The sequence below is a fragment of the Petromyzon marinus genome, chromosome 11, assembly GCF_048934315.1.
Source record: "Petromyzon marinus isolate PM22_M1 ecotype Great Lakes invasive population chromosome 11, UKy_Petmar_22M1.pri1.0, whole genome shotgun sequence".
Classification (NCBI taxonomy): Eukaryota; Metazoa; Chordata; class Hyperoartia; order Petromyzontiformes; family Petromyzontidae; genus Petromyzon; species Petromyzon marinus.
Window position 1 is genome coordinate 8,290,827 of NC_133677.1, and position 25,408 is coordinate 8,316,234.

Genomic DNA, 25,408 nt, shown 5'->3' on the forward strand with positions numbered 1-25,408 from the left:
GGGGGCCTGGACCGGTTTATATATTACTCGCCACTGGTGATGTTAGAAGTGACCGGGAATCAAGCTCAGGCCCGATGGGTTTAGAGCGCAATCGGCTCATCACCGCACCACCACCACCACGTCGGACAAATTTGGCGGAACTAACGGGAAACAACACAAACAATACAAACGAGACAGTTAAAAAAACGAGACGAAAAAAATAATTGTTGCTTGAATAAAATCTCGGGTTTGTAGTCGAGGAATTTCATCGAATCGCTGGTTGGTCGGGGTTGCGAATCATCGCATTCGGCGCACGCTTAACGATGACTCGTCGTGTCACGACGCTGGAGAAATTGCCACTCGTTCTGAGCGGAGGAGGCTGTGACTGGCATAGCAGCAGGCAGATTAGGGCAACCCCTGTAATTTGACTTTGATTGCGGGGGAATCCACAGCAATGGGGCTTTTATTAACCACGTCGGATAGAGATTAGGTCGGAGGCGTCTGTGTCGTTACAAGCTGCGAATGACTCACGGCGTGGCCCCCTGTATTCGGAAGGATTTGCAAGCCTCGGCGTTCATCGCATTCAGTTTCATTTCCAGGTCAAAGGCAATGATGCACGGCTAATAAGCTCTTTGTCCTGCATACCTTGAGCATTTCGACGCGTGGGTTTTAATTTAGAAACGCTACGCGCTTTATATAATTGTCAACCAAAGCACGTTACGTAGTTCACGCGTTGGTTCTTTGTTTTGTCACCTAGCGATGCACATTTGAAAATGTGCTACCGTCACCCACTCTCGTGCGTCGGTGACTTGGGAATGAGAAACCATGGACATTGACACACGGTTCGTGGATGAATAGGGCACAGAGATGTGCGGAGGGACGCGTGCTTAAAATGTCACTGAGAGACAGAGAAGGCGAAACTATGGATGACTGATACAGAATCAGAATCTTTATTAAAAATTGGAGAAATCCAATGAGCTATGAAGACCTTTTTCACAGATGTCCAGGACGGGGGCAGGTCAGAAAGTTACAACAATAAACGATACAGGAACACGATAGGAGTGCAATATAGAGGAAAGATAGACAAATCACTTAATATATACAAATACAATTATTTTTTATTTTACTGGGTAAGGCCCACTGAGCTTTTAGTTTCTTTTTCAGAAGCGACCTGGCCACAAATGATACCTCAAGTGGTTTATCATGTGGATATTTATAGCAGCCAAATACTCTAAACGCATGCTGTTTTTAAATGTGGAGGGGAAAACCGGAGGGGCCGGAGAAAAATCCATGCTACCACAGGGAGAAGAGGCAGAGTCGGGATCAAACGCACGATCTCCTGTATACCAGGCGAGATAGTTAACATATCTACGGGGAGAGAGAGACATACAAACTCCAAATATACATAAGACGTCAGGGTCGTGATCGAACCCCCGATCCTCCTGTATACCAGGCGAGGTAGTTAACATCTCTACGGAGAGAGAGAGACATACAAACTCCAAATATACAGAAGCAGGCGTGAGGGTCGGGATCGAACCCACGATCCTCCTGTATACCAGGCGAGGCAGTTAACATCTCCTAGCCACCGTGACTCATGGCAGTGGCAGCCCAAGAGGTCCGTCGACGTCTCGTAGAGACGGAGCCATGCCATCATGAGCTCGCGTGCAGTAGCCAGCCACATAGATTGTTTGCATGACACCGTGAAAGATGGGGACGGTTTGGAGAGGCATTCATCCCAGCAGTGGATACATGTATATCCTGGCTGCTGCTGCTCATGATTAATCTCTCCCCGTGTTTGTATAATGCATACATGAGGTGCAATGTATTGGTTGCAGCAAATGCGCTTGTTACCCGTGCCCTCAATATGGCTATATGAGGGTCTTGTAACGCATTGTAGATGCACAGATGGCTTTGTACGGTGCGAAAACATTTCAACGTACGTACATTTCATTGTGTTCGAACCTCAGGCTTGAATACACGGAGCATCTCCCATAGGAAGACATGGAGCGCACCACATTGTGCAATATGGGAGGAGAGTTCTGACATATTTCTTGCTGTGTATTGATTTTAATGAGTACATTGTTAACAATACATGGCTCCCATTGCCATATATTAAAATCAAACAGAATACCAACCAATATCATGCCATAGAGAGCGCTGTGCAATGCAAGTAACCGTAGAGATTACAGCAGCCATATGCAATTAAGTTAAATTGAACTCAGTTTATTTGCAATTGTGCATTCATTGCATCGCAATGTAAATAATGCAACTTGATTCATGCATGGACCAAATACGATTGGCGAAGCTACAAAGGCCGCTGCGAAGCCACAATTACTCCACTATTCTAAAAATAACATAAGCTCTATATAATCGGGTAAAGAAAGCTTCGTTTCAACGGGGCCTTCTGTCACGCAATTTTGGAGACTCTATGGCCATACAGTGTACGAACAATGTAATATTTGTTCTTGTAGAGTACAATATATGTGTTGCGTAACTTCATTATAATTACGAGCAATTATTTTTTCCACTGCTGGATGAAGGCCTGCCATCACGCTTGGTCTTGCGACACAACCATTCGTCTGACGTGAAGGGCTTCGCGGTTGTGCTGCTGCTGCGCGGCTCTCGGTACGCATGTGGTTCGGCACGACGTCCGACGTTTCGCTCCATGTGCTGGCTGGGAGCTTATTCAGGAATGAAATCGTTAATGAACTGAATATTTTGAAGAAGAAAATAACATCAGACAGCAACTCACGTCCTTCCCCCGCGCCTCTGATCAGCGCGGTTGGCTACGTGCGAAAGAAGTTCAACATACATACATCAATGCCTGTGCACGAGCTGATTCCATCGCTCCACATGACATTCTTCATTCGTCACTCGGGTCCAGGAGGCTCGAGTTTGTGGCCACTGTTTTTGTTGAGTTGCAGGAAGCCGAGAGGAACCCCGGCAAAGAGAAAACCCGGCCAAATCCGAGGGAAGAGCACGACACGTCTGCACAGCTGGATGATCAACCGAAGGTAAACCCAACCGGGCATCACGTTGACCCTGCCGGCGAGTGTCTCGGGGGACATCTCAACATGAGTTCATCAACCCCACCCGGAGGCTGCTAGGATGCCATGGTCTCTGGAGTGACAATTAAGATTCTGGTCTCGGCACGCATGGATCAATACGGTTTATTTACACCTAACAAGGACGATAGAATACAGTCTGAAGAGAGAAAAAAGAAGCGAGGAGAGTTGCATTAATTGGAGTTACAATTTAAGCAACAAAAAACATATTTTTTAACAGGACATATGATGTACGTCTATTAACTGCGATTCTTACATGTGATTGTTAGTTTTAACGTGTGGCTAGTGACACTTAAGTCTGTGCTCTCCAGTTATCTCGGTGCAAAGTGCTTTTTCCCAATCCTGGCCAGCTGGTTCATAACCCTAATAAACCAAATGCGATAAACGAGCACACGGCTTAGAGAGCGTACACACAGACGTTCATTTCACGATTCGTGTCACCTGGGGAGGGTTGCCACGAGCAGAGATGATGGCCGATGTTCGTCACTCGCGACAAGAGTGGCGACCAAGGAACCGAGGGGCAGGCCAGCCACCACGCCCGAGGAAACGGAGCAATGAACTCGTGTGCAGTGCCACGTGTGTATTGCTATTTTGGGGAGTGGTGGCGCAGCGGTTAGCGCGCTGCGCTTCGAACCCGGCGAACCGGATTCGATTCCCGCTCACGGCCAGCACCAGTGACGATTATCTGAACCGGTGATGGGCCTCCCCTAGGTCGACTCAGCCTCAAATGAGTACCTGGTGTGGTGGGTAAACATCGCCACGAGGGAGACAAAGGCGGCCGGGTGTGGTTCTGGCCAACCACCCACTCGCGTACTGTGCCGGCCTTCATAGGTTGCTCGCTAACAGCACTTGCTCCTACTCTTAAGACTATGCGGGTGATCTGTGTCTTTGTTTATTTTATCACGTAATGCCCACTGAGCTATGTAGCTCTTTTTCACAAGCGACTTGGCCACAAACGATTTCTCAACGAAGTGGCTAATTGTATGGAAATGTATAGCAGCCACAAATTCTAAACGCGTGATATTGATTCTGAATGTGAAAAAAATCCACGCGACCACCGTGGAGAAGATGCAAACTCCAAATCAACAGGCGTAAGAGTCGGCATCGAACCCAGGCAGTTAACATCTCACCACATTGCAAGTCTGTGAGCGATGGTGACCGATTGAGAAGTGAATTTATCGTGGATAATGATGATGTGAGTTCGTGCTTATTATTTCGCTACTGCCACGTTTACTGTTCCCATTGAGCTTCACTCGACCATTTCTCCACCCATGTTGAGGAGCAGGTCTACCATACTGCATTCAACCACCACCACACTGCAGGTCACACTACTCTTCCTTCCGCTGCCTTCCTCACACTGCTCGACTTTGTAAGTCACTCCCGTCGTCTCGTCCCAAGCTCTTATCGCCTCGCTCAATAAAAAAAACACCCGGTGTTAACTTCCCATCTATTCGACCTTCACGAGTGGCGTTTGTTGATGTCCGGTGCGGGCCCCCTTTAGACCTGTGCTCAGCAACTGTGATTTTAAAAACAAAAATAGATCAAAGTAACCACTGGGGCATTGTCGCTTTATCGGTGCGGTGTTGCCATCAGTGTCAACGTCATTTCATGTTGGGGGGGGCGGGGGGGGCAATGACTTTATGAAGCAGCACGATCGCGAAAAAACGACGACACATTTGCGCGCGGGGTGAACCAACAAAGTTGAGCTTTGGGCACGTCGTGCCTGAGCCTAAGGATATCCTTGAGAATCAGAATAGAGCTCCATTAAATAGGCTTTAGGGGGATAACTCGCACGGTAGATTCGATGACTTGAACTTTCCGCTTTTGTCCTGCGCAGGCCAAATCCACCTTTGCGTCGGCGCGACCCCAGAGGACTTAATAGTGGAGTGTTTGGCTTTAATTTCCCAGGTTACAAATACCAAACAGGCGCCACCTCGAGCCCGCGGGGGTTCAGCATTGCATTACTGGTAGACGTCGCGACAGCAAAATTAATTTCCTTACGCATCGTAACGTTTAAGCATTGTTTATCAATCGTGTTCTTTTTGGGTGAGGGGTTTGACGGGGGTCATTATTTTCAACGAGATTTTGACACTGCCCCCCATAAGTATCACAAGGGTACGCGGAGGTTCACTTTAATTTGCGATGGAAATAAAATGTTTATATCGTTTAGTAACCTGTTGCTTGCTAGCCTTGTGGTGTTGTTGATCGATAACCGGATCAACCAGAATCGATTACCAGTTCGGAAAGTCAGGCACCGGTGTGTAAACGATTCGAATACGAGTCACAGATGCGCGGCTTGGCACGTGCGAACGTACAAACTGCATGGCGGCAGGCCTATGCGTATGTAAAGAAGGATAAAGGAGCGGCCCCGCAATTGCCTGCTCACGCCGCTGAAGGGAACTCCGAACGGTACTTGGCCTACTCTTCCACGCCGACCAGCCGTGCTGGATGAGGCGGACGCAGCCGGAACAAACCGGGTTGCACTCCACACTCTTTGGTTTATTTCGGTAAAGTCACGTAGGTACAAAATAAAATAAATCACGACGTTTCGGGCGCAACACGAGCGTCCGTCATCGGATGGGAAAGCAATGGTCTGCTGCTGAGACAAGCTGTTTTAAAATGTTTGAAATGGGTGTAGCCTAAGGGTCATAAAGAAGTGGACGGGGCTAGTGATGTTGTTAGAAATGAGCACGTAACTGTAAGATAGGAGGAGAGCGGCCTCCTCGACGAGGGCACGGAAGTGGCCATGTTCATGTGAGAGATTAGCATGATGTTAATGTAAGATCGAAGAGTGGTGCCATCCAAAAGCTGCGCGATGTCAGCAGACATCGCGCTGGTCGCAGCGGCTGTCGCGATTTTCACCTGAAGACGGGCGCTTGTGTTGCGTTCGAAACGTCGTGATTTATTTTATTTTATTTCTACCCCTACGTGACTTTACCGAAAGAGCCAAAGAGTTATGGATTCCTGCAGTCACGAAAGCTTCAAATCAAGATTGGGTTGCGCTCATTCCTACCGCTGGACGGATAGACTGCATATCTGGAAGATGGAATCGAACCGGAATACTCTGGATTGCAGCGTCCTGACCATGCCACCACTAATCTTAGAGTTGATTTGTAAGGATCAGACAAATGTGTGCTACTGGCTTGGAACTTATTATTGAAAGTAAGATGAATAACAGTGTTCCCTGCTAACGTTCATTGCCAAAGACGCAAACTGTGTAGATTGCTCACACAACTTGTAAATTGCTTAAAATGAACACGTTTGTGGGATGGAAACATGACATCCACACCGTGCTGATCATGGTGCTTGTTGACCCTACTTCAGCTAGCTAGTTGGGAGCCCAGAACGAATTCAGCAAGCGCTCGCCAACTCGTGTAGGCCGTGGCCACCGATGAAACTCGGGTCGCCGGGTTCACGGTGCAGTTTGCTGCTTCCACCGAAGAGCCATCGCGAACACGCGCTCCAGACCCGAACTACGACGCGATTTGCAGAGCTCCATTCCAAGACACAATACATCTCCGTGTCCTCTCACCGACTTTGGCTCAACGGCTATCGACCGTCGCTTAAAACGTTTTCCAGTGCCCGGTGGCTTACCCATAGCACTCCCTCGCGCGCCATGCACGAGATGCCCCGAGCGACGGTTTCAGTATTTACGATGAGAAATGCGAATCCATGAGCTTGTATTTTGAATCGGCCTCGGCCATGGAGAGCGAGAGGGCGAGATGGAGAACGCGTACGTTGCCTTGTGACCCCGTGGCTAAAGTTGGCGGGTCACGTGTGATGCTGCTGCTGCTTGCCACTTGCTGCCAGCCCTATCCCTGCAGCTGTGGTTTTTGTTGGGTGCTTGGTGGGTGGGCATAAAACCGGTGGCAGCCTCGGACAAACCATCCGCTACCTCAAGGAAAATTAAGCATCCCAACAACACACACACACAAACGATGCCAAACGTGGGACCTGTGGGCGTCATCACGGCGAATCGCATTGACGGGGCTTAAGCGAGCGCAATAGGCTTACTTTATATAATGAAGTCCCTTGCGAGCCGCCCGCCCGCCCGCCCGCACGCCCCAAAACCAGTCCCTGGCGACACCGAAGCGAGTCGTCGACGTGATGGGAAGTCTACCGGAGCCTACCTAACAAACCAAAGGCACCGCCAACACTCCGCGCCGCTGCCGCTGCTGCTGCGCAGGCCAGCCGCACCGCGCGCCGGCGCACCACGGACGCGTGGAGACCCCCACGGATGTGTAGAGATCCCCACGGATGTGTAGAGACCCCCACGGATGTGTAGAGATCCCCACGGATGTGTAGAGATCCCCACGGACGCGCTGCTGCATATTGACCCATAGAAATACGCACGTATATATATTTAAAAATTGTTGTTCCGAATCGGAAAAGCGATCAAAGATGGGCAGCCAGAACCAGGACAGCGTCGAGCAATTTTTGGACTCCAACCCGAACTTTGCGCAGGAATACTTCAACAGGAAGCTGCGCCCGGGGTTGATTTCGGCCATGTGCGACGAACGGACGACCACCGCAGCGCACTCGTACGTGGACATCTCCAAGGTGGAGGAGAGCGAGATCCTCTTCGACCTGGTGTCCAACATGTCCGAGACCATCAACATGGAGAAGTGCATGCACAAGTGCCTGCGCCACCTGGCTGGCCTCATCGACGCCGACCGCTGCAGCCTCTTCATGTACCGGCAGCGCAACGGCACGCCCGAGCTTGCCACCCGGCTCTTCGACGTCACCAGGACCTCGTCGCTCGAGGAGTGCCTGGTCCAGCCCGAGGCCGAGATCGTGTTCCCGCTGGACTTGGGAGTGGTGGGACACGTGGCCCAGTTCAAGAAGACGGTGAACCACGACGTCAGCGAGGTGCGTGGTGCGCCCTCCGAGCGGGGAGAGGAGGGCGGTGGCGTTGCAGAGCGGCCAAGCGGCCGCTGTTGCCGTCCCGAGCCACGACAGCGACGTTGCTCACGAGACGTCGACGTCGCGTAGCTCACTGAAAGGCGCCGATAATAAATTGCGAATAATTTGTTTTTTTTAGAATAGCCGAGATTGTAAAAGGTAACAAAAATAATAATTATATCAGTCAATAATACTGGCATCAGACATAACCTTCGAAGTATTTCCAGTCGGTGGCCGTAAAATTACCTATTCAAGAAATTGCATCAAATAAGCAATCCAATGCACGAGCCACAATCGGCCTTATGTTGAACATGATCAGAAAATGATATTCTGATCAAAATGTATGTGCTTAAGTCAATACTGGTGAGCTGCCAGATGTTAATTGATTCAAGCAAGCCTGCCTCTGCTGATGAGACATTGTCCTGTCAAAACCGGTTCCGCATTTTGCTTGTACTGAATGAATGCTACTAAATGTAACTCTCAGAAGGCCGTGGGATTGTGCAAAGGGTACTTTTACGTTTTTATGGAGAGACAGATTATCTAGGCGACGTGTTGTCCGCTTATCTATGTTTAAAAAGTTGCTAATGCAATAGAATGAATCCACTCTATTGCAATTGCAAGTACTGCACTGTAGGCTTTGCAGTGCTGTACCAATATTCTCGGTGTGCTTATTATCAACGTGCTCGTGCTCATTCAATTGCTAAACTTTTTGTTTACGGAGTAAACGAGAGTGGCATGTAATTATAAAGCAATGCGAATCATGCCTCCATTGTTTGAACATAAGACACATCTTCATTGGCGACTCTCGGATCAGTTTTACAAAGTTTCAAAATCATAATTTAGTGGTCTTAGGAAAGGCCACAACAGTAATGCACCTTTTTATTTCGCAAGGAAGGCCTCAATGAATTGGAAGTAGATTTTTCACAAGAGTCCTGCATTGCAATATTTGGTCAATTCCATTGATGAGCGTTTGGGTTTCATGTGGGAAGTAAATCGATTTACTTAGAGAAAACCCACCGCGGGCATACAAACGGATACCAGTCAACGTCCTGCACAGACTGATTTAATAATGCCTGTGCTGCCATCTCCCGGCCACGTTGCCACTCTCGGCCTACAACGTTTTGAATTGCCAGGCAGTGTCCCATACAAAGACTAAACGACTCTCAGCTCTGCGACGCTTCTGCGGTAAAGACAAGGTCGTGTGCGTCAAGGGCGATGTGGTCATCAGCGAAATGCCGTTAGGCTTCTTCAACGTGCGTTCGGTTAAAATAAATATATTTAAAGTTAGGCTGTGTGCTTGGTTTGTAATCCTGGTTGTGAACGACCGGAGAATCCCTCGTATCCGCGGTGATTGTGGGTAAACAATAACTCGGATCCTACCCCCCTTATCCGTGCGCTAAAAACTCGCGGATAATGGGATGAATTTGCCGCGCTAATCCTCTTATCCACGAACAAAAATGGGCATTTTCGCCGACCCTGCAGCTGCCGTGGAAAAGATGAGTTGCGGGTAATAGGGCCGCCGACGAGAGGAGTTCTTCTGTCTTCACGTTTGAAAATTATATAAGTTGTATTTAAGGGACACCGATGGCAGCTATAGGACCCAACTTTATGGCTAAAAAAAAAAATAATTCTCTTAGATGGCATGTCTTTCAACTGCCGAATGCCATCACGATCGCGATGCAGTTGGCAGTCTTCTTTAAAAATCTTCTTTCGTTACGGCTGATGGTAGCTGCAGAGCAACAGCGAAACAATGTCGCATTCAGGTGGCCAAGCCAAGGCAACCGCATCAGGAGTAGCGGAGCAGCCGCGTGTCGCTGCGATGTCTCCTTCATACCCACCGCATTGCCCCTTCGAAATTTGCCGTTGCAAGCGCGGCGACCTTGAGGCAGCCTCGGCGATTAGAACTCATCGTAATCAGATCACCAAAAATAGATGCAGATAAGCATGCGAGGTTCAGCATTACACAAGCCGTGCGCCTGTGTCATTTTGGAACGGTATCTCCCATAAATTGCCGTTTTATTTGTACGCTTCGTTGCTGCTCGCCGTTGGCAGCGCTGTTGCACAATAAATGTGTGTTCTACGTGTAAAAGGATGAATGTCCCCCCCCTCCGAAAGTGATTCAAAGTCACACTTGATAATCAGCAAAGTCGAATCCGATGTCACGACGACGTAACATGACGCCATGCACAGTCGACGCGACATGTTTAATCGTTCAACAGCGATAGCGCAATGGACACGGTGGCTTAAATGGCATCAGGCTGGGTCTGTTCCAGCTAACGATGTCCACGCCCGGCACACCACAGCACCTCCAGGATACCGCTCGCTGTGGCTGTGGCTGCTGCTGTGGTTTCTAGCCACCTCCGGGGTAGCCACGATCCGGAAAAAATAAACAATGAAAAAATTAAAAAATTCGGCGTAGGAAAATGAACCCCTGCGTTTACGCACTTTAAAATGCAAAACGCCTTCCACGTCTTGAAACCTGTTGCGGGATGTTGTCATCGTACAGCCAAAGACTGTGTGTGTGGTGTGGGGAGCGGTAGTGTGGCAGTTAGCGCGCCGCTCACGGCCAACACCGGTGACGATTATCTGAACCGGTCCTGGGCCTCCCCTAGGTCGGCTCAGCCTCAAATGAGTACCTGGCACGCTGTGTAAAAGCATCGCCACTGGGGAGACAAAGGCGGCCGGGCGTGGTTGTTGGCCACCCACCCCCATACCGTGTCCCGTGCCACGGCCTTCGCGGGGGCTGCTGATGGCTGAACAGCGCTTGCCCAAACAGTCTGTGAAGGCTACACGGGGAGGGGTGAGATATTTGTCGTCGGTGTGGTGTGTGTGTGTGTACGCTCAAGGGCAAGCTGTTCAGCAACTTTGTGGACAAGCTGACGGGCTACACCACCAAGAACATCCTGGCGACCCCGATAATGAACGGCAAAGACGTGGTCGCCGTCATAATGGCCGTGAACAAAGTGAACGGGACGGCGTTCACAGCGCTGGACACGGAAGTAAGGTCACCGTTGTTGTCTGCACCTCATCAAACCCCCCCCCACCACCACCTTCCAACAACCCCCATCTGCAATGACCCGACCTATCAAGGTCGATACGATGGAAACATAGGCAGGAAGACGTTTTGGCAATTCTGGCAAATCGCCCCGGTGAGGCTGGTCGCTGTAATCACCAGCGAAAGGTCTCGGTACTCGCAATTGTCAATTCTGTGGAGTTTACCCTCCAACACACAACCAGTGTACTGAAGTAGTAACTAAATTGCTCGTTTTGTTCACGTGACAAATATTACTAGTTGGCAGTGTCGGGTGGTGGTGGGTTAACGACACATTCATATTGACGCGATCTCACCCAAAACAATATTAACGTAGGCATGACATCTCCTTCACGTCACTGTCCCACCACGTTAAACAATGAACGTCTATTTTTTTTTAAAAACACTTCCTGTCAACCGCTAAACGGGCCTTCTGGGAGTACATTGGCTCAATATAAGCGAACGATGAAAAGGTAGCAACATGCAGCGTCCTATAGCAGTGCGGGATTAAGCTAGTGCGGGGCCTGTAGCGTACGTTATATAGCGGCCCTAAATAAAAAAAACACATTAAAACACATACATTTTTTACTTGCATAGTAAAGTAATTGTATTTTTTCATTTGCTATACAGCCAGATAATATGACAAATCGCTAACCTTAAACATCCAGTCGTTCATAAAAGTTGAAGGCAGTATAGTACTATGGTAATAGAGCAAGTGCAGAATCACTGAACAGGAATTGAAAGAATTCAGTGCGGGGCCCTTGACCCATAGCATATGCTACTTTTTGCTACTAGGATAATCCGGCACAGTCCGGTCGGCAATCAGATTTGCTTGAACCGATGCTGGTGAGCTTCCAGATGTTATAGTCAAGGATGCCTCTCCGTTATATATGAAGTTATATATATAAAGCGATAGGAATACATTACTTCCATACTTGATTATCTTACAATTGGAACGTTATATAATAATGCCAAGCCACTGCTGCATGAAGCCCTCCCCACACTATTTCAGTCATGGGGGTTGTTTGACCAATACCTTCACCACAGTGATCAATCCAAAATGGTGAAGGGGGAGAGGCAGAGGCCCAGGCAAAAGTGAGTGGCACAGAGTAGCAGCGTCTGTTTTCATAGGGGGCGGGGAGAGGGACTCAGAGTGGGGGTGGCCACACAGAAGTCACGTGATTCACGGGCTACTTGGGCTGATTTAGAGACAGTATATACTGTAGATCTTGAAACAATAACCTTTGGATCACCTATATTGGGATTAACTCAAAGTTTCACCACCCATGCCTGCCATATTGCTGCTACCAATGTGTATACAACTCATGTTGTGTATCTCGATTAATATTATTTTAATGTTGGCATATTCATCTTTGCCTACATCACTTGAGATATTACTCGCCAATTATGCTAGCCATCACCAGAAATCAAACTCAGGTGGCTGGATTCATAGATAGCGCAGTGCCTTTTCCAACCTGCACTGACCAGGGGTGCCGCGGTGGCAAGATGTTAACTACCTTGCCTGGAATTCAGGAGATTGTGGGTTTGATCCTGACCATGAAGCCTGCATTTTGGAGTTTGCATGTTCTCCCCGTGGTCACGTGGATTTTTCTCCGGGTCCTCCAGTTTCTCTCTACATTTACATTTTTTGGCTGCTATAAATTTCTACATTATAAGCGATTTAGTTGAGCTATCATTTGCGGCCAGGTCACTCTGAAAAAGAGCTAATGAGCTCAAGTGGGTCCTACCTGGCAAAATAACAATATTGAGTTTTTAGTTTAGTTTAAAAGTACGGACAAACAACCCCTGGCGAGACTTTCATTCAGCAGTGGATTGACATTAAAGCTGAAATTTCCCATTTACTATCGCGCTCTGGAATAGGAAAGAAGGGCAGCAGAGATGGCAGCTGACGAACCCTCGAGCGGAATCCATTTTCTTGTAAACACAAACGGAATCATGACATTTTCTTTGCGTTTTTATTCCGCAGGTCTTCCTGAAATACCTCATCTTTGCCTCGGTCTGTTTGAAGACGTACTACCTCTCATACATGCACGCGTGCGAGACACGGAGGGGCCAGGTAAACAACGACACTTCGTCACCGCACGCTTGAGCCAATCACAAACTCTCCCCGTTGACTTGTTAAGTGTTCCATTTTTGTATATATAAAAGAAAACTACCCAGCACAACTGAAAAAAATAGTGTGCAGGTTGGAATCCAATACGAATTATAATGCACACCATAGCATCGGTCGGTTCCCCCATCATACCATGCACGTCACGTGATGTGCATCATCCTGCGTGTATGTCAAGCACACAACCTTGTTGTTGCACAGCTGCTCAAAAAAGTCATGCCTGAAAAATATCATGGCAACTCTCATTTGCAAGTGACCTGCGCATGAGCCTTATCTATATATTTCTTTACAGAGCTGACATTTCCTCTCTCTTCAATTCAATGTTTATTTGTTCCACAGAAAGTCCCCTGCAGTCAGTTGAGTCCATCTCCTTGCTACCACTCGAGAACACGTGGCTTTCATGTCACGGGGCGGCTGTTGTGGATTTGAACCCACGATCTCAGCGGCGCGCCGGCTCAGCGCTCCGAGGTGGTCGCTATTAGCTCGCCGGGCCAAGTGGCCCTGCTCGTGAACTCCGTGCGGACCACGTGGCTGCAGTCCGACTCTGCTCTGTTGCAGGTCTTGCTGTGGGCGGCCAGCAAGGTGTTCGAGGAGCTCACGGACATCGAGCGACAGTTCCACAAGGCCATGTACACCGTCCGCGGCTACCTCAACTGCGAGCGTTACTCCGTCGGTCTCTTGGACATGACCAAGCAGAAGGTTTGTTGAGGAAGTGAAATATTCCACATCAGCGACAGGGGGGATCCTCCAGCATGCAAGCCCAGGTATGGCCCGTGATTAAATTTAATAAGGCTCACAGCCACATGAGGCCTGTCATTTAGAAAAGGCCTGCAAACTGTACTAAGCCATCACCACAATCTTCTTAACCCCTCTAATCAGGTATTAGAGGGGGGGGGGGTATTTGAAATTTGGAAACGTTGTTTTCATGATTGTCTTGCGCTCAGTCTCAAGTTATTTTTCTCAATATTGTTGGGTAACGACGGTGCGTATTAATGTGTGGACCACCAAACATGTTTGGCAGTCCTATTCAGCCCTCGGTGAGGTATAAAGGTTCCCCACCCGGGGTCTGCGGGTGACGAGACAGTGACAATCACTGCAAATCGTTCTGGAGTCGAGATTATTCAGGAGCCTGGCGGAGTTCAGGGTTCAATGTCTATGCAAATTTACACTTATGAGGAGGGATGCTGTGGTGGTATCGTGGGATTCAAGCTTTTCACGTCTACATTCTCTCTCTCTCTCTCTCGGTCCTGGTAACACATATCAATACATCATCATCATCTGCCTTGGTCTGTTAACTCCTGGACAAAGGCCTCTCCGTGCCACAGCCATCACTTATGGTGATGTGATGGCACAATCCATCTCGCTCCTGGACACGAGCCGATCTTATTGGCTCCATCTCCGCGGTGATCCTCTCGGCCGTATTTCCCTCCTCTAGATGCCATTCGGCGAACAGTATCAGTCGAATCCATGAGCCGTGATGCCTTCTAGCGATGTATCTACCCAAGCCCACTCATCAATACATGCTCATTTTCAAATAACAATACACAAATTAAGCGTTTCCTTTATCTAGAAAAGTTCCACTGAATCCCAACACCAGGGGTCAGCAACCAAAACAACAAAGGAGAGGTATTTTTTTTTCCGAATTCGGTAAACAACTCAATATTTCTCGAGCCGTAATGCACGTGAATACCAGATGGTTTCCCTTAATAAATAAACGTCACGAAGCAGTCCTTAAAGAGCTGCAGGTTAATAATTTAATAATAATCATTTTTATTTATAAAGCACCCTTGAACAGTCGTTCTCAGGGTGCTCGATTGCCGGACCGCTGCCCTCGACTCGTATTTCTCAGAAACGGATTGGTCCACACCAGAGACAACTTTCTTTAGAGCCTAGTCTCAAACAGTGTTAGACCACAGGACGACTTTTCAAAGACAATGCATATACTACCAGAGCATTGTTTTTTATTGTATGTTCACCACAAGTATGAAGTGTGGTTAATGCAGACGTGATTCCTTGCAAAAGGTTTCAGTTTGGTGATTTAACATTTTAACACAAACTGTTTTATTGCCAGAAAGGGTAAAACCTATTGTTATATTTTGATACTGGCAAGGGAGGTCCCATGATGGTCTGTAAATGCGTTCGTGATGTTCTGACCACCGCTTATGTGGCCCTTGCCTTGCAGGAATTTTTTGACGAGTGGGCCATTCAAATGGGCGAGGTGGCACCGTACAAAGGCCCCAAAACTCCGGACGGAAGGGTGAGTTTTGCCTGCCGGAAAACGAAGTCTCGCATTTTTACTTTTTTTAAACGACAACGCTTGCGCGCGCCCCTTGACGAACCGTCGTCCATGTATATGTACGTGCGTTTGCACGTTTAACTTCCTTCGCATGTACGGACAATTCAGCCGCCGCTTGTTTTTTTTTTCAGGAAATTCACTTTTACAAGATCATTGACTACATCCTCATTGGCAAGGAAGAAATCAAAGTCATCCCGTGAGTTACTCGGACAGACCCTGCTTGTTAACGTCTTGCACTCCAGTCATACCACTGCCTACATTTCTCATAACGTGAAATTCCACTTGTCATCGATTAAATAGTACTGTATTTGTTATGCCAGATCCCAAAATCAAGGACATTTATTTTGGAGGCGTAATGCTTCACATATAAATGGAATATCACATGTTCTTCAAATAAGTATATAAATATTCTTAGCTCTTTCAGTAAAGTCACGTTGACCGTTTGTGTTATGGTCGAAACGTCGTGAGAATTTTTATTGTTTTATATATATATTTTATTATTTTATTGTTTCCCTTCAACGTGACTTTACCGAAAGAGCTAAGAATATGAATTACTGCAGTCACGAAAGATTCAAATCAAAGTATATAAATACTCAACACCGTTACAGCGGATAATGCCAAAAAGGCAACAGTGCAGCAAAATCCATTTTTGTATTGTACTATGCTCCAACAGCTATGCCTGCCACCTTCACCAGCCAGTAATGACCAGTGTGGTGAAATATGATCAAATAACCCACACAACCGCCTGCTGTATGGGGAGGCCCTCACCCAGGAGTGGATTTACAAACGGGCTGCATACGCACATGTGCCACTACAGTCTATTCCAACACGTACGATGGTTCATGATCGGTATCTATTGGGTTTGGTCGTTCTCTAAAAATGTGCCGTAAACCCTCCTCCACCCGGCCGACACGGCCAATGAATAAAAGCGACACGTGAATCAAACGTGCTTCAGTAGCACGATCGCTGTTGTTGGCGGATGATCTCACAACATTTAAACGGGTACGCCACTTCGCTGGAGCTTACATCTAGAATCTCGAGATGTGACGCTGAGTGTGAACTCAAGTGCATTGTCTTCATGTTAAATGTTGTTATCCTGACATGAATCCACGACGGTGCTGTTTATAATAATTAACTCCGCATTTTAATCCGTAGCGCTCGAGAACATGTTCACGTCACAATGTTTGTTGTTATTATGATGAACGCGTCGCAATAGAATCGTGTTTGCTTTTGTGATATATGCTGTTTAATAATATTCTGCAATTTTTATTTGTCTTGAGCATCTGCTGATACGATTTTTTTTATCTGTACCGAGGTTTCCCCTGAGGCTCTTACGCTGCCTTAAGTGCATTGAATTGAAATAAGAGAATACACTTTTAAATACCTTGCAACGTGCCACTTTTGTCAAGAGGTCGGAGAGAGATTTCCTGTCAAAAAGCTGATTAAGGCCTCAGTTTTGAGCTCTTTCAAATGCCAGATGTTGCGTAGCTTTGAGATATTCGAAATGGCGCCAGACGTCACATCGCTTCGAGATCTTCCAGTGACCTCAAAATTATTTATTGTCACAATCACATGTCCACTCGGGAAGGTCCTCGCCATTATTGTTCAACGTGCATTTCCATGACTGAAATTAAAAACGAAGTAAGTAGCGCCACCTGTGCGGTGCAACCGCACGGAGGCCCACAGGTCAGGGTGGGGGGGCCCAGGAGCCAGGCTATGAAGAGGGGGGGGGGATTGGACTGCGCGGTGGGTGGGCGGGAAAAATATAATTTAATTCCTAATCATAATATTTATTTATACTGGAGAAATCCGATTAGCTACGACGCTCTTTTTCACAGATGTCCATTAGGCGCCGATAATAACTTCAAAATAACAATTAAAAAAAATACACGACAGTAGTGCAATGTACAAGAAAGGCCAACATCACCCACAAGCATACAAAACGAAACAATGTTTTATCCCACCAGTCGAAGCCCACTGAGGTATTAACTTATTTTTCAAGAGCAACCTGGCCATAAATGATAGCTCAACAGAGTGGCTTATCATGTGAAAATATATAACAGCAAAACCATCAAAATAATCTGCACCATGGGCCCGTGCCAACCATGCTACGCCACCGGGAAGGGATCGTGTTGCTTTAGATACTTTTGATTCTGCCCCACGCGATATATGAGGTCAGGATTAAGGCCAAACGAAGAGTTATAAAAAACTAATATTTGTAACGAATGCCTCTTTCCTTTTCACAGAACTCCACCAGATGACCACTGGGCCTTAGTCAGCGGCCTTCCAGTCTACGTGGCAGAGACTGGCTTTGTAAGCTGCCTCCTGTTCTGCAGAGGGTGGGGGGCATACGATAATTCATACGCAGGGCATGCATCTCCCTCGTAAGGTTTCCTAAATTGCTGTCCAGTCAGATCGATGGGCTCGTAGATTTCAGGCTCCGGGTGTAACTTCTTATGATATATTTCCCCAACCTCTCCCGTGCCCCTCAGCAGCAGTGGGGAATGAATCAGAATCAAAATAGGGCAGTGGGGGTGGAGAAAATGCTTTCTTGAGCACAGTCCCAGACAGCTTAGCTTAAGGCCTGGCTTATAGGGGATGCTGCGATTTGACGATAGAAGATCCAGGATAATAGTATCGTCCTTTTTGCTAAATATTGTCCGATTGCGCCGCTCGCCGCTCATTTTAACTTTAAAATGTTAACTTTTTTTCATAAAACAATTCTTTAGGAACTAAATAAGAGAAGTAACAGTTGTAAACACATTGACATTACCAATTATATTTGTGCATTACAAATCGTTTTCTGGAGTAACAGAAGGAATCATGGTTATATGACATCGTTTTCATAAGTCATGTTATTATTTAATAGGTTTACTGTAACTGACAGCATGCGCATTATATGTTACATTTATACATTTTAATTACATTGTACGCAATGTCGAAAATCACTCGGGGTGCTTTCATTCTTTGTAATATAAAAAGAAATGTATTTATTGAATGAAATCACAACCGTGAATCTTGCCAAGTCGTAAATGTTCCAGGGAGGGCGAATCATTCCACCCCTGGTATGTAATTCAGTTGTTGTTGTTACCGTATTGATCAGGTTAATAATTAACCGTTTGTCCACTTTGTGATGCAGATCTGCAACATTATGAACGCTCCTGCCGATGAAATGTTCAAGTTTTCTGTGAGTAAACCAAATGCCATTCCACTCGAATTACTGATAAACCCACGTGTACAAAACAACTGACCAATTTTTTACGTACGTTTTTTAGTGACGCTGTATTGGCAGTGGTGCCAAAGTATATTTAACAACTAAACTAATTCGTAAATAACAATGCCTTAAAAGAAAAAAATATAAACGATGAACAACATGGCAATGGCTCTTCTTCATAACGCATTAATGGAGAGGAGGACAGAGAGATGGGGTTAATAGAGGATTGTAGATTGCAATTAACACCATGCGGCCTGATTAGAAAAAAAAATGTTCTCTGATGACCAGTTTTTAAATAGACATGAACAATCACCGAATAGTTTGCTATTCAGTACCAGACAAACCCTTCGATAATCAAAAGTATTACAAAATAAACGCATTTTATTTTAAAGTAAAATTATAAAAATGTTGCTGGCACAATGCATTGTGGGACGGTTTGTCCTTGTGGCAGTACATTCCTGGTTCCGATCACAATTTCAGCATCCAAAGTAGCGGTGGGCAACCTGCGGCCCGTGGAGCACCTCGTGGTGTCCTGGTCTCAGTGTGTTAGGGTGATGCGTGCGGTCACGATTAGTGCACAAGCACTATTTCCAACTTGCGGCCCACCGAGGCGAAAAAAGGCCGCTCATGCGGCCCACTAACAAGTCTAGGTTGCCCATCGCTGATCTAAATGGTGTTCAGTTCCGATGAGCTTTAAAGCTCGTTTTCACAGATGTGCAGGTTGGAGGCAGGTCAGAACGTAACAACAACAAACAATACAAAAACACGATAGGGGTGCAAACTATAGGCAAGGTAAACACATCGCTGAGAAATATTATACAAATAAAACTAAACTATGTTTTCGCTTACCAGGTAAAGCCCACCGAGTTATTAGTTTCTTTTTTAGAAGCAACCTGACCACGAATGATATATTCTTGGTTCTTTCGGCAAAGTCACGTAGATAGAAAAGAAAAATAATACAATGAAATTCAAATAAAAAATAAAATAAAATTGAAAATGATAAAAGCAAAAAATCCACGGCGTTTCGATCGCAAACACAAGCGGTCTTCATCAGACCGAAAGAACCAAGAATATGAATTCCTGCAATCACGAAAGTTTTAAGTGACGAATGATAGTTCAACGAAGTGGCTTATCACGTTAACATTTATAGCAGAAAAAAATCATCTAAATAATTTAAATGACGATGTCAGCAGCACAACTCGGGTTTTGCAGTGGAAAAACAACCCGGAGGTTGTTTGAGCCACGCCGGGCTGGTTCGGCATGACCCCAGCGCGGCTCATTTGTGCAGCGTGATGAAAGGTATCCTTATCTACGGGCCACCTCCTGGGGTTTTTTGTCAATTTGTTCCGCAGCTCAACCCCGTGGACGAAACGGGCTTCGTGATGCGAAACGTCCTCTCGCTGCCCATCGTCAACAAGAAGGAGGAGATCGTGGGCGTCGCCACCTTCTTCAACCGCAAGGACGGCAAGCCCTTTGATGAGTTTGACGAGATGATCATGGAGGTGAGCGTTTCATCAACCGCGATGGCTGCGCACGTGGCTGCCTGTAATCCGGCATCGAGGTCGGTGGATCGCCGCGCAGAAGTTGTTTAGCTCCCTCCCTGCGAGCGTTCGAGAATGGTGCCATACCCTGGCTTGCCAGGAGAAGGGGGTGCAGCAAAAATGTGGACCCCACGTGTTCCAGGTGGGATAGAGCGTTGCCCCCTTGCACACATGGGGTTTTATCCGGGTGCTCCGGTTTCCTCCCACATTTAAATACCCAGGGCGCCGCGGTGGCGAGATATTATCTTCCTTGCCTGGTATGCAGGAAATCGTGGGTTCAATCCTGACCCTAACGCCTATGTATTTGGAGTTTGCATGTTCTCCCCGTGGTCACGTGGATTTTCCTCCGGGTCCTCTGGAGGAGGTAGCACTCAGTAATCTGCACAAATAGGTACACGAACCCACTGCCCTGCTGCAAATTTGGCCACCTTGCAGCTCAATTCTATACCACCTGGTATTATCAGGCAGTCAACCATCCAGGTATTAACCAGGCTCAACTTTTTGCTCATTTTCCGAGATCTGATGAGATTAGGCACATTCAGGATGATCTGGTCGGAGGCATACTTGTTTGAAATTTGGGTGCCAAATACTGAGAATGGTATGCTTGTTTTTGCGTATGAAACATCTACATGACTCAATCTGACACAGAAAGTATGAAAGTCAGAAACGTTTCTCAATTCAAGTCGAGTGAAGAGCTTTGCCATCACAGCTAATAAATACTCTTACGCAGGACTTCATGTCTCGATTCATATTTTTCCGGGTCATAGGTAGGCTCTGTAGATGACACATGCCAAGTAGCCACAGACATAGTGAACGGTATACTGGATGTGGTGTGCCGGGTAAATACATATTTCCCGGATCACTGCCCTGCAGAGGCCCGGATAAAATCTAGCCCTGATCTTCTAACCACGTACAGTAGCGTTTTCAAGGAGATCCCTAATATTTACGAATCACGTGTTTAAGTCACAAATCTTACCATAACTGTGATGAGCAGCAATCCTTTGCTGTTGTCCGTCGTTCGTTTCAGGCTCTGACGCAGTTCCTGGGGTGGTCCGTGCTAAACACGGACACGTATGACAAGATGAACAAGATTGAGTTCAGGAAGGACATTGCCTTGGAGATGCTGTTTTACCACAACAAGTGCACCAACACCGAGCTTCAGACCGTCATAGTACGTTTTTGGTGGTCTTGGGGGAACTACTGGGGAGGCCTTCATCCCACAGTGGATTGATAATGGCTGCCTTATCTTGGTTCTTTCGGTAAAGTCACGTAGAAGGGAAACAATAAAATAATTAAAAAATATATATTAAAAATAATAAAAATATATTTTTACTATTTTATTGTTTCCCTTCTACGTGACTTTACCGAAAGAACCAAGAATATGAATCCCTGCAGTCACGAAAGTTTTAAATAAAAAAATGACTGCCTTATTACAGCTGTATACATGCGTTACACATTAGGCACCATCTGGGAGGAACATGGGTAAAATAATAATGTTCTAGGTTAATTTTTCCATGCAAAATATTTGTTTTAGTCTTTTGCCAATTTAGACCTTCGAGAACAAAGTTGTAAAGCCATATTTTCATCAGCAGACCTGTTTTAACTGAGAAAGAGAGTTGAGACTAATCCAGAGTTTTCCAACTTAAATTCTCCTTTAAAATATTGTTCTGGAAGGCCCATAAGCTAAAGAACGAAAAGGTATTATTTAAAATGGAGAAATTGACTGTTTGTCGATTTCTAATTATTTAGCACGGCTTGTAGGTAGGACCCGTTCAGGCTCAATATTCAGGCTCAAATCTGATATTCATTTTGTGCGGTTACATTTGTTGAGTTAATTTCGAAGCACTTTTAGCGTCTTTCTTCAACAACCGGGATAAAAATGTGTCTTTCAGAAAAACAAAGAGATCCTGAACAAGGAGATTGAAAACTGCTCAGAAGCTGAACTCAAAAAGTTGGTCGTAAGTATCGAAGAGCGAGTAAACGCATCTCCAGCACGTTTGGCCTTTTAAAGTCCTCACCTCATTCTTTGAGGCCCCACCGCTTTCTTAAAGGCCCCGCCTGTTCTTGCTCAGCTTTCTAGCGACACTGAACGTGGCTCCGCGAGTCACGGTTATTTATGTCCGTGAAATATTGCTCGTGTTATGCATTGCATTATCAATATTGTTGGTGTAGACCAATCACTTTCAAAGACGATGCATACAGTATATTACCAGAGCATGTGTTTTTGTTTGCATGTTCCCGACAAGTATGTGCGGTTAATGCAGTAACTTGATTCCTTACAAAAGCTTTCTGTTTGGTGTTTGAACATCTTAACACAACTGTTTTATTGCCAGAAAGGGTAAAACTATTCTTATATTTTCATATCATCATTGTTATTATTGGGTCTTACAGTAAAGTCACGTAGATAGGTTCAAAGAAAATAACAAAAAATAACAGAACCTATCTACGTGACTTTACCTAAAGACCCAAGAATATTAATTCTTGCAGTCACGAAAGCTCTAAGTCAAGATCTTTATTGTTGTCATGACGAGCTCTTTTGACTCGCTGCTGATACACTTTGCTCAGATGTGGGGCCCGTCGCTCTCATAGCATCAATTGCCTGTCGAAAATAAAGTCAGAGGGCTCCTTAGACATCAGTGAGGCCTCTTTAAATGGATCACCTTGCACGAGCCACCACTTCCGCAAGGTCTAGGTTTTAACAGTGCATTAAAACGACGAATGCTCAAACCTTTTTTGAATATTCATCCATATTTTTATATAAATCACTGGTGTCATTAGCTCCAGTTAAGGTCGGCGGTAATCTCCACGGTGTTCTGATTGTAGGTGACATGAGCAGGTTAATTTCTTCATACATATGGCCTCCATTGACATCTTCACCGCTTGTAATTGGGGATGTACATTTCAATCCCCTTTAACGTCTGGAGGTTATACTCTTTGGTTCTTTCGGTAAAGTCACGCAGGTAGAAAAAATAATAGATCAAGACGTTTCGATCGCAACACATGCAACCGTGATCAGGTGTGTAACAAACACAGCAGGAGAACTGACCTGGGCAATGGTATCATCCACTGGGATCTGTTTAGGGGTGACTGCGAAATTCAACCCTTTAGCTAGTACCGTTTTAAGGCTGTCGGAAATTGGGCTGTTACTATGATTGATGACAATCTTGTTAACATCTAACTTTTTAATGTGTGGCTCTGGCAACACAAGGTAATACCGATCGCCTTTACACTCACATCTGCTGATGTCACTTCTAACTAACTCTAAATGGACCTTGGTTCGGGCCAGCCTAGCTCTAACCTCAGAGAGAATAAGATTGCTCCGATTTGAACTTGATAATTTAGACAAGACTCTCTTAGAATCACACTTAGTGTTAACAGATCGAATGTCCACATCTGATTGGGACCATGTAGATAACATGACAGTTTCTTCAGCTACTTCAATGTCAACCAAATGTAAAGTTAACTTGATTGCGAAATTCAACCTCCTGTCAAAAAATAAGCCAGAACCACATATTAAAAAGTTATATGTTAACAAGATTGTCAACAATCATAGTAACAGCCCAATTTCGACAGCCTAAAATCGGTACTAGCTAAAGCGTTGAATTTTTCAGTCACCCCTAAACAGATCCCAGTGGATGATATCATTGCCCAGGTCAGTCCTCCTGCTGTGTTTGTTACACACCTGATGACGATTGCTTGTGTTTCCATCGAAACGTCGTGATCTATTATTATCTTTCTACCCACGTGACTTTACCGAAAGAACCAAAGAGTATGGATTCCTGCAGTCACGAAAGCTTCAAATCAACTTGTGGAGGTTCTTGAGCCTCAATATTATTTGGGCAACTTTCCATCGAGAGCGCCGGGGAATTGCAAAGCGCTACGTTCGAGGTCACTGAAGTGGAAACGACGAAATGTGCAGTGGACACCTACGGGCTATTTGCCCATTGATCTTGATGATGATGATGATGGTAATGTTCGATTCCTGGAGAGACTTAAGAATTCAATTCCCTCCGCGATTACCGTCACATCTCTCTCTCTCTCTCCACGATACAAGCGAGAAAAAGAGTCGGGCGAGGAGGCATCGCTCTCGCCAAGGGGTCATTCACGGCGGTGGCCGTAACGCGACCTTTGTTTCGGCCGTGCAGAAGCAGGAGCTGCCCGACCCCAAGGAGATGGAACTTTACGAGTTCCACTTCAGCGATCTCGAGGAGACCGAGTTCAACCTGGTGAAGGGAGGCATGAGGATTTTTTTCGAGCTGGGCGTCGTCGACAAATTCAAGGTCCCGCCGGAGGTACACTTATCGAGCGTGTTTTGTTTCGCAATGAGTAGCATTGGAAATGATAAATCCGCGAATGAACGAATCGTAAACAATCAGTGGTCTATTCATTCATTCTACTGAATTACAGCAATAGGCATTGCAGAGGCCGTAGGCAGTTAGAGCAGTGCGCTGACAAACTTGACGATAACCCGAGTTCGATTCCCAGCCGTGGTTAACACCATTTGGCGAGTGATACTTCAAATCGGTGGGTCCAGTACGCGCCACCTTCACCAACGCACGCCGAGTTTTTGGCTTCAAGTGGGAAGAAACCAGAGTAGCCGACGAAACCCCACCACACATATGAAGGGGGGGTGACCCCCAGTACTGCCATCTCCTGGCCATCTCGCAGCCCCACGCCAACAACACCTGACAAGCTGTGGTGGTCGCCCATCTAACTACTCACGAGGATCAAATCTGCTTGGCTTCTATGATCCAAAGAGATTGGGTGTGTTTTAGGGTTAGTTAAGTGTAGTTAAGTGTACATTTTTTTTCTAATTGCGTGTGAAGTTTTATGCAGCTTAAGTGCAGTAGAGCGAACTTACAAGCCCTGAGGTGTGGAATTGATATTTTTTAAATCAACATTTGTGTTTCCGTTCAAGCAATAGCTTCTTCTACTTGTGCTATAATAGTCATTGCAGTAATGCAACAGAAAATCACAATGGTAACGAACAACCTAAGAAGAGCGGCACAAGCCCTGAATCTAGGCCGAGTGGCCCAGACAAGCATTATCCACAGCGGTGTAGCTATTGAGTGTGCAGGCGGTGCAACTGCACCGGGGCTCATGGGCTGGAGGGGGCCCAGCCTCCTGGCTACCAAAAGGGGAGGAGAATGAAGAATGGGGCCCCATTGAATTCCCGTTCACCAGGGGGGCGCTTGGCAACCAGACAATGCCACTGCCAATCTCACATTAACCATAGTCACCGAGATGAA

The 25,408-nt window shown here is 46.3% G+C and overlaps 1 protein-coding gene across 3 annotated transcripts in view; it reads left to right on the forward strand.

The window, feature by feature from the left end:
• Positions 1-6,790: 6,790 nt before the first annotated feature.
• PDE6C (phosphodiesterase 6C) overlaps positions 6,791-25,408 on the forward strand; it is a 42,176-nt gene continuing 23,558 nt past the window's right edge. For 2 of the 3 annotated variants that reach the window (XM_032952120.2, XM_032952122.2), the window contains exons 1-12: positions 6,791-7,913; positions 10,793-10,945; positions 12,965-13,054; positions 13,667-13,807; positions 15,291-15,365; positions 15,536-15,600; positions 17,651-17,717; positions 18,544-18,591; positions 19,971-20,120; positions 21,187-21,330; positions 22,052-22,117; positions 24,305-24,451. In XM_032952120.2, the coding sequence (XP_032808011.1) occupies positions 7,446-7,913; positions 10,793-10,945; positions 12,965-13,054; positions 13,667-13,807; positions 15,291-15,365; positions 15,536-15,600; positions 17,651-17,717; positions 18,544-18,591; positions 19,971-20,120; positions 21,187-21,330; positions 22,052-22,117; positions 24,305-24,451 (1,614 nt within the window). In that variant the 5' untranslated portion in view covers positions 6,791-7,445. The remainder of the gene's footprint in view (positions 7,914-10,792; positions 10,946-12,964; positions 13,055-13,666; positions 13,808-15,290; positions 15,366-15,535; positions 15,601-17,650; positions 17,718-18,543; positions 18,592-19,970; positions 20,121-21,186; positions 21,331-22,051; positions 22,118-24,304; positions 24,452-25,408) is intronic. The other variant, XM_032952121.2, reaches the window with a different exon arrangement.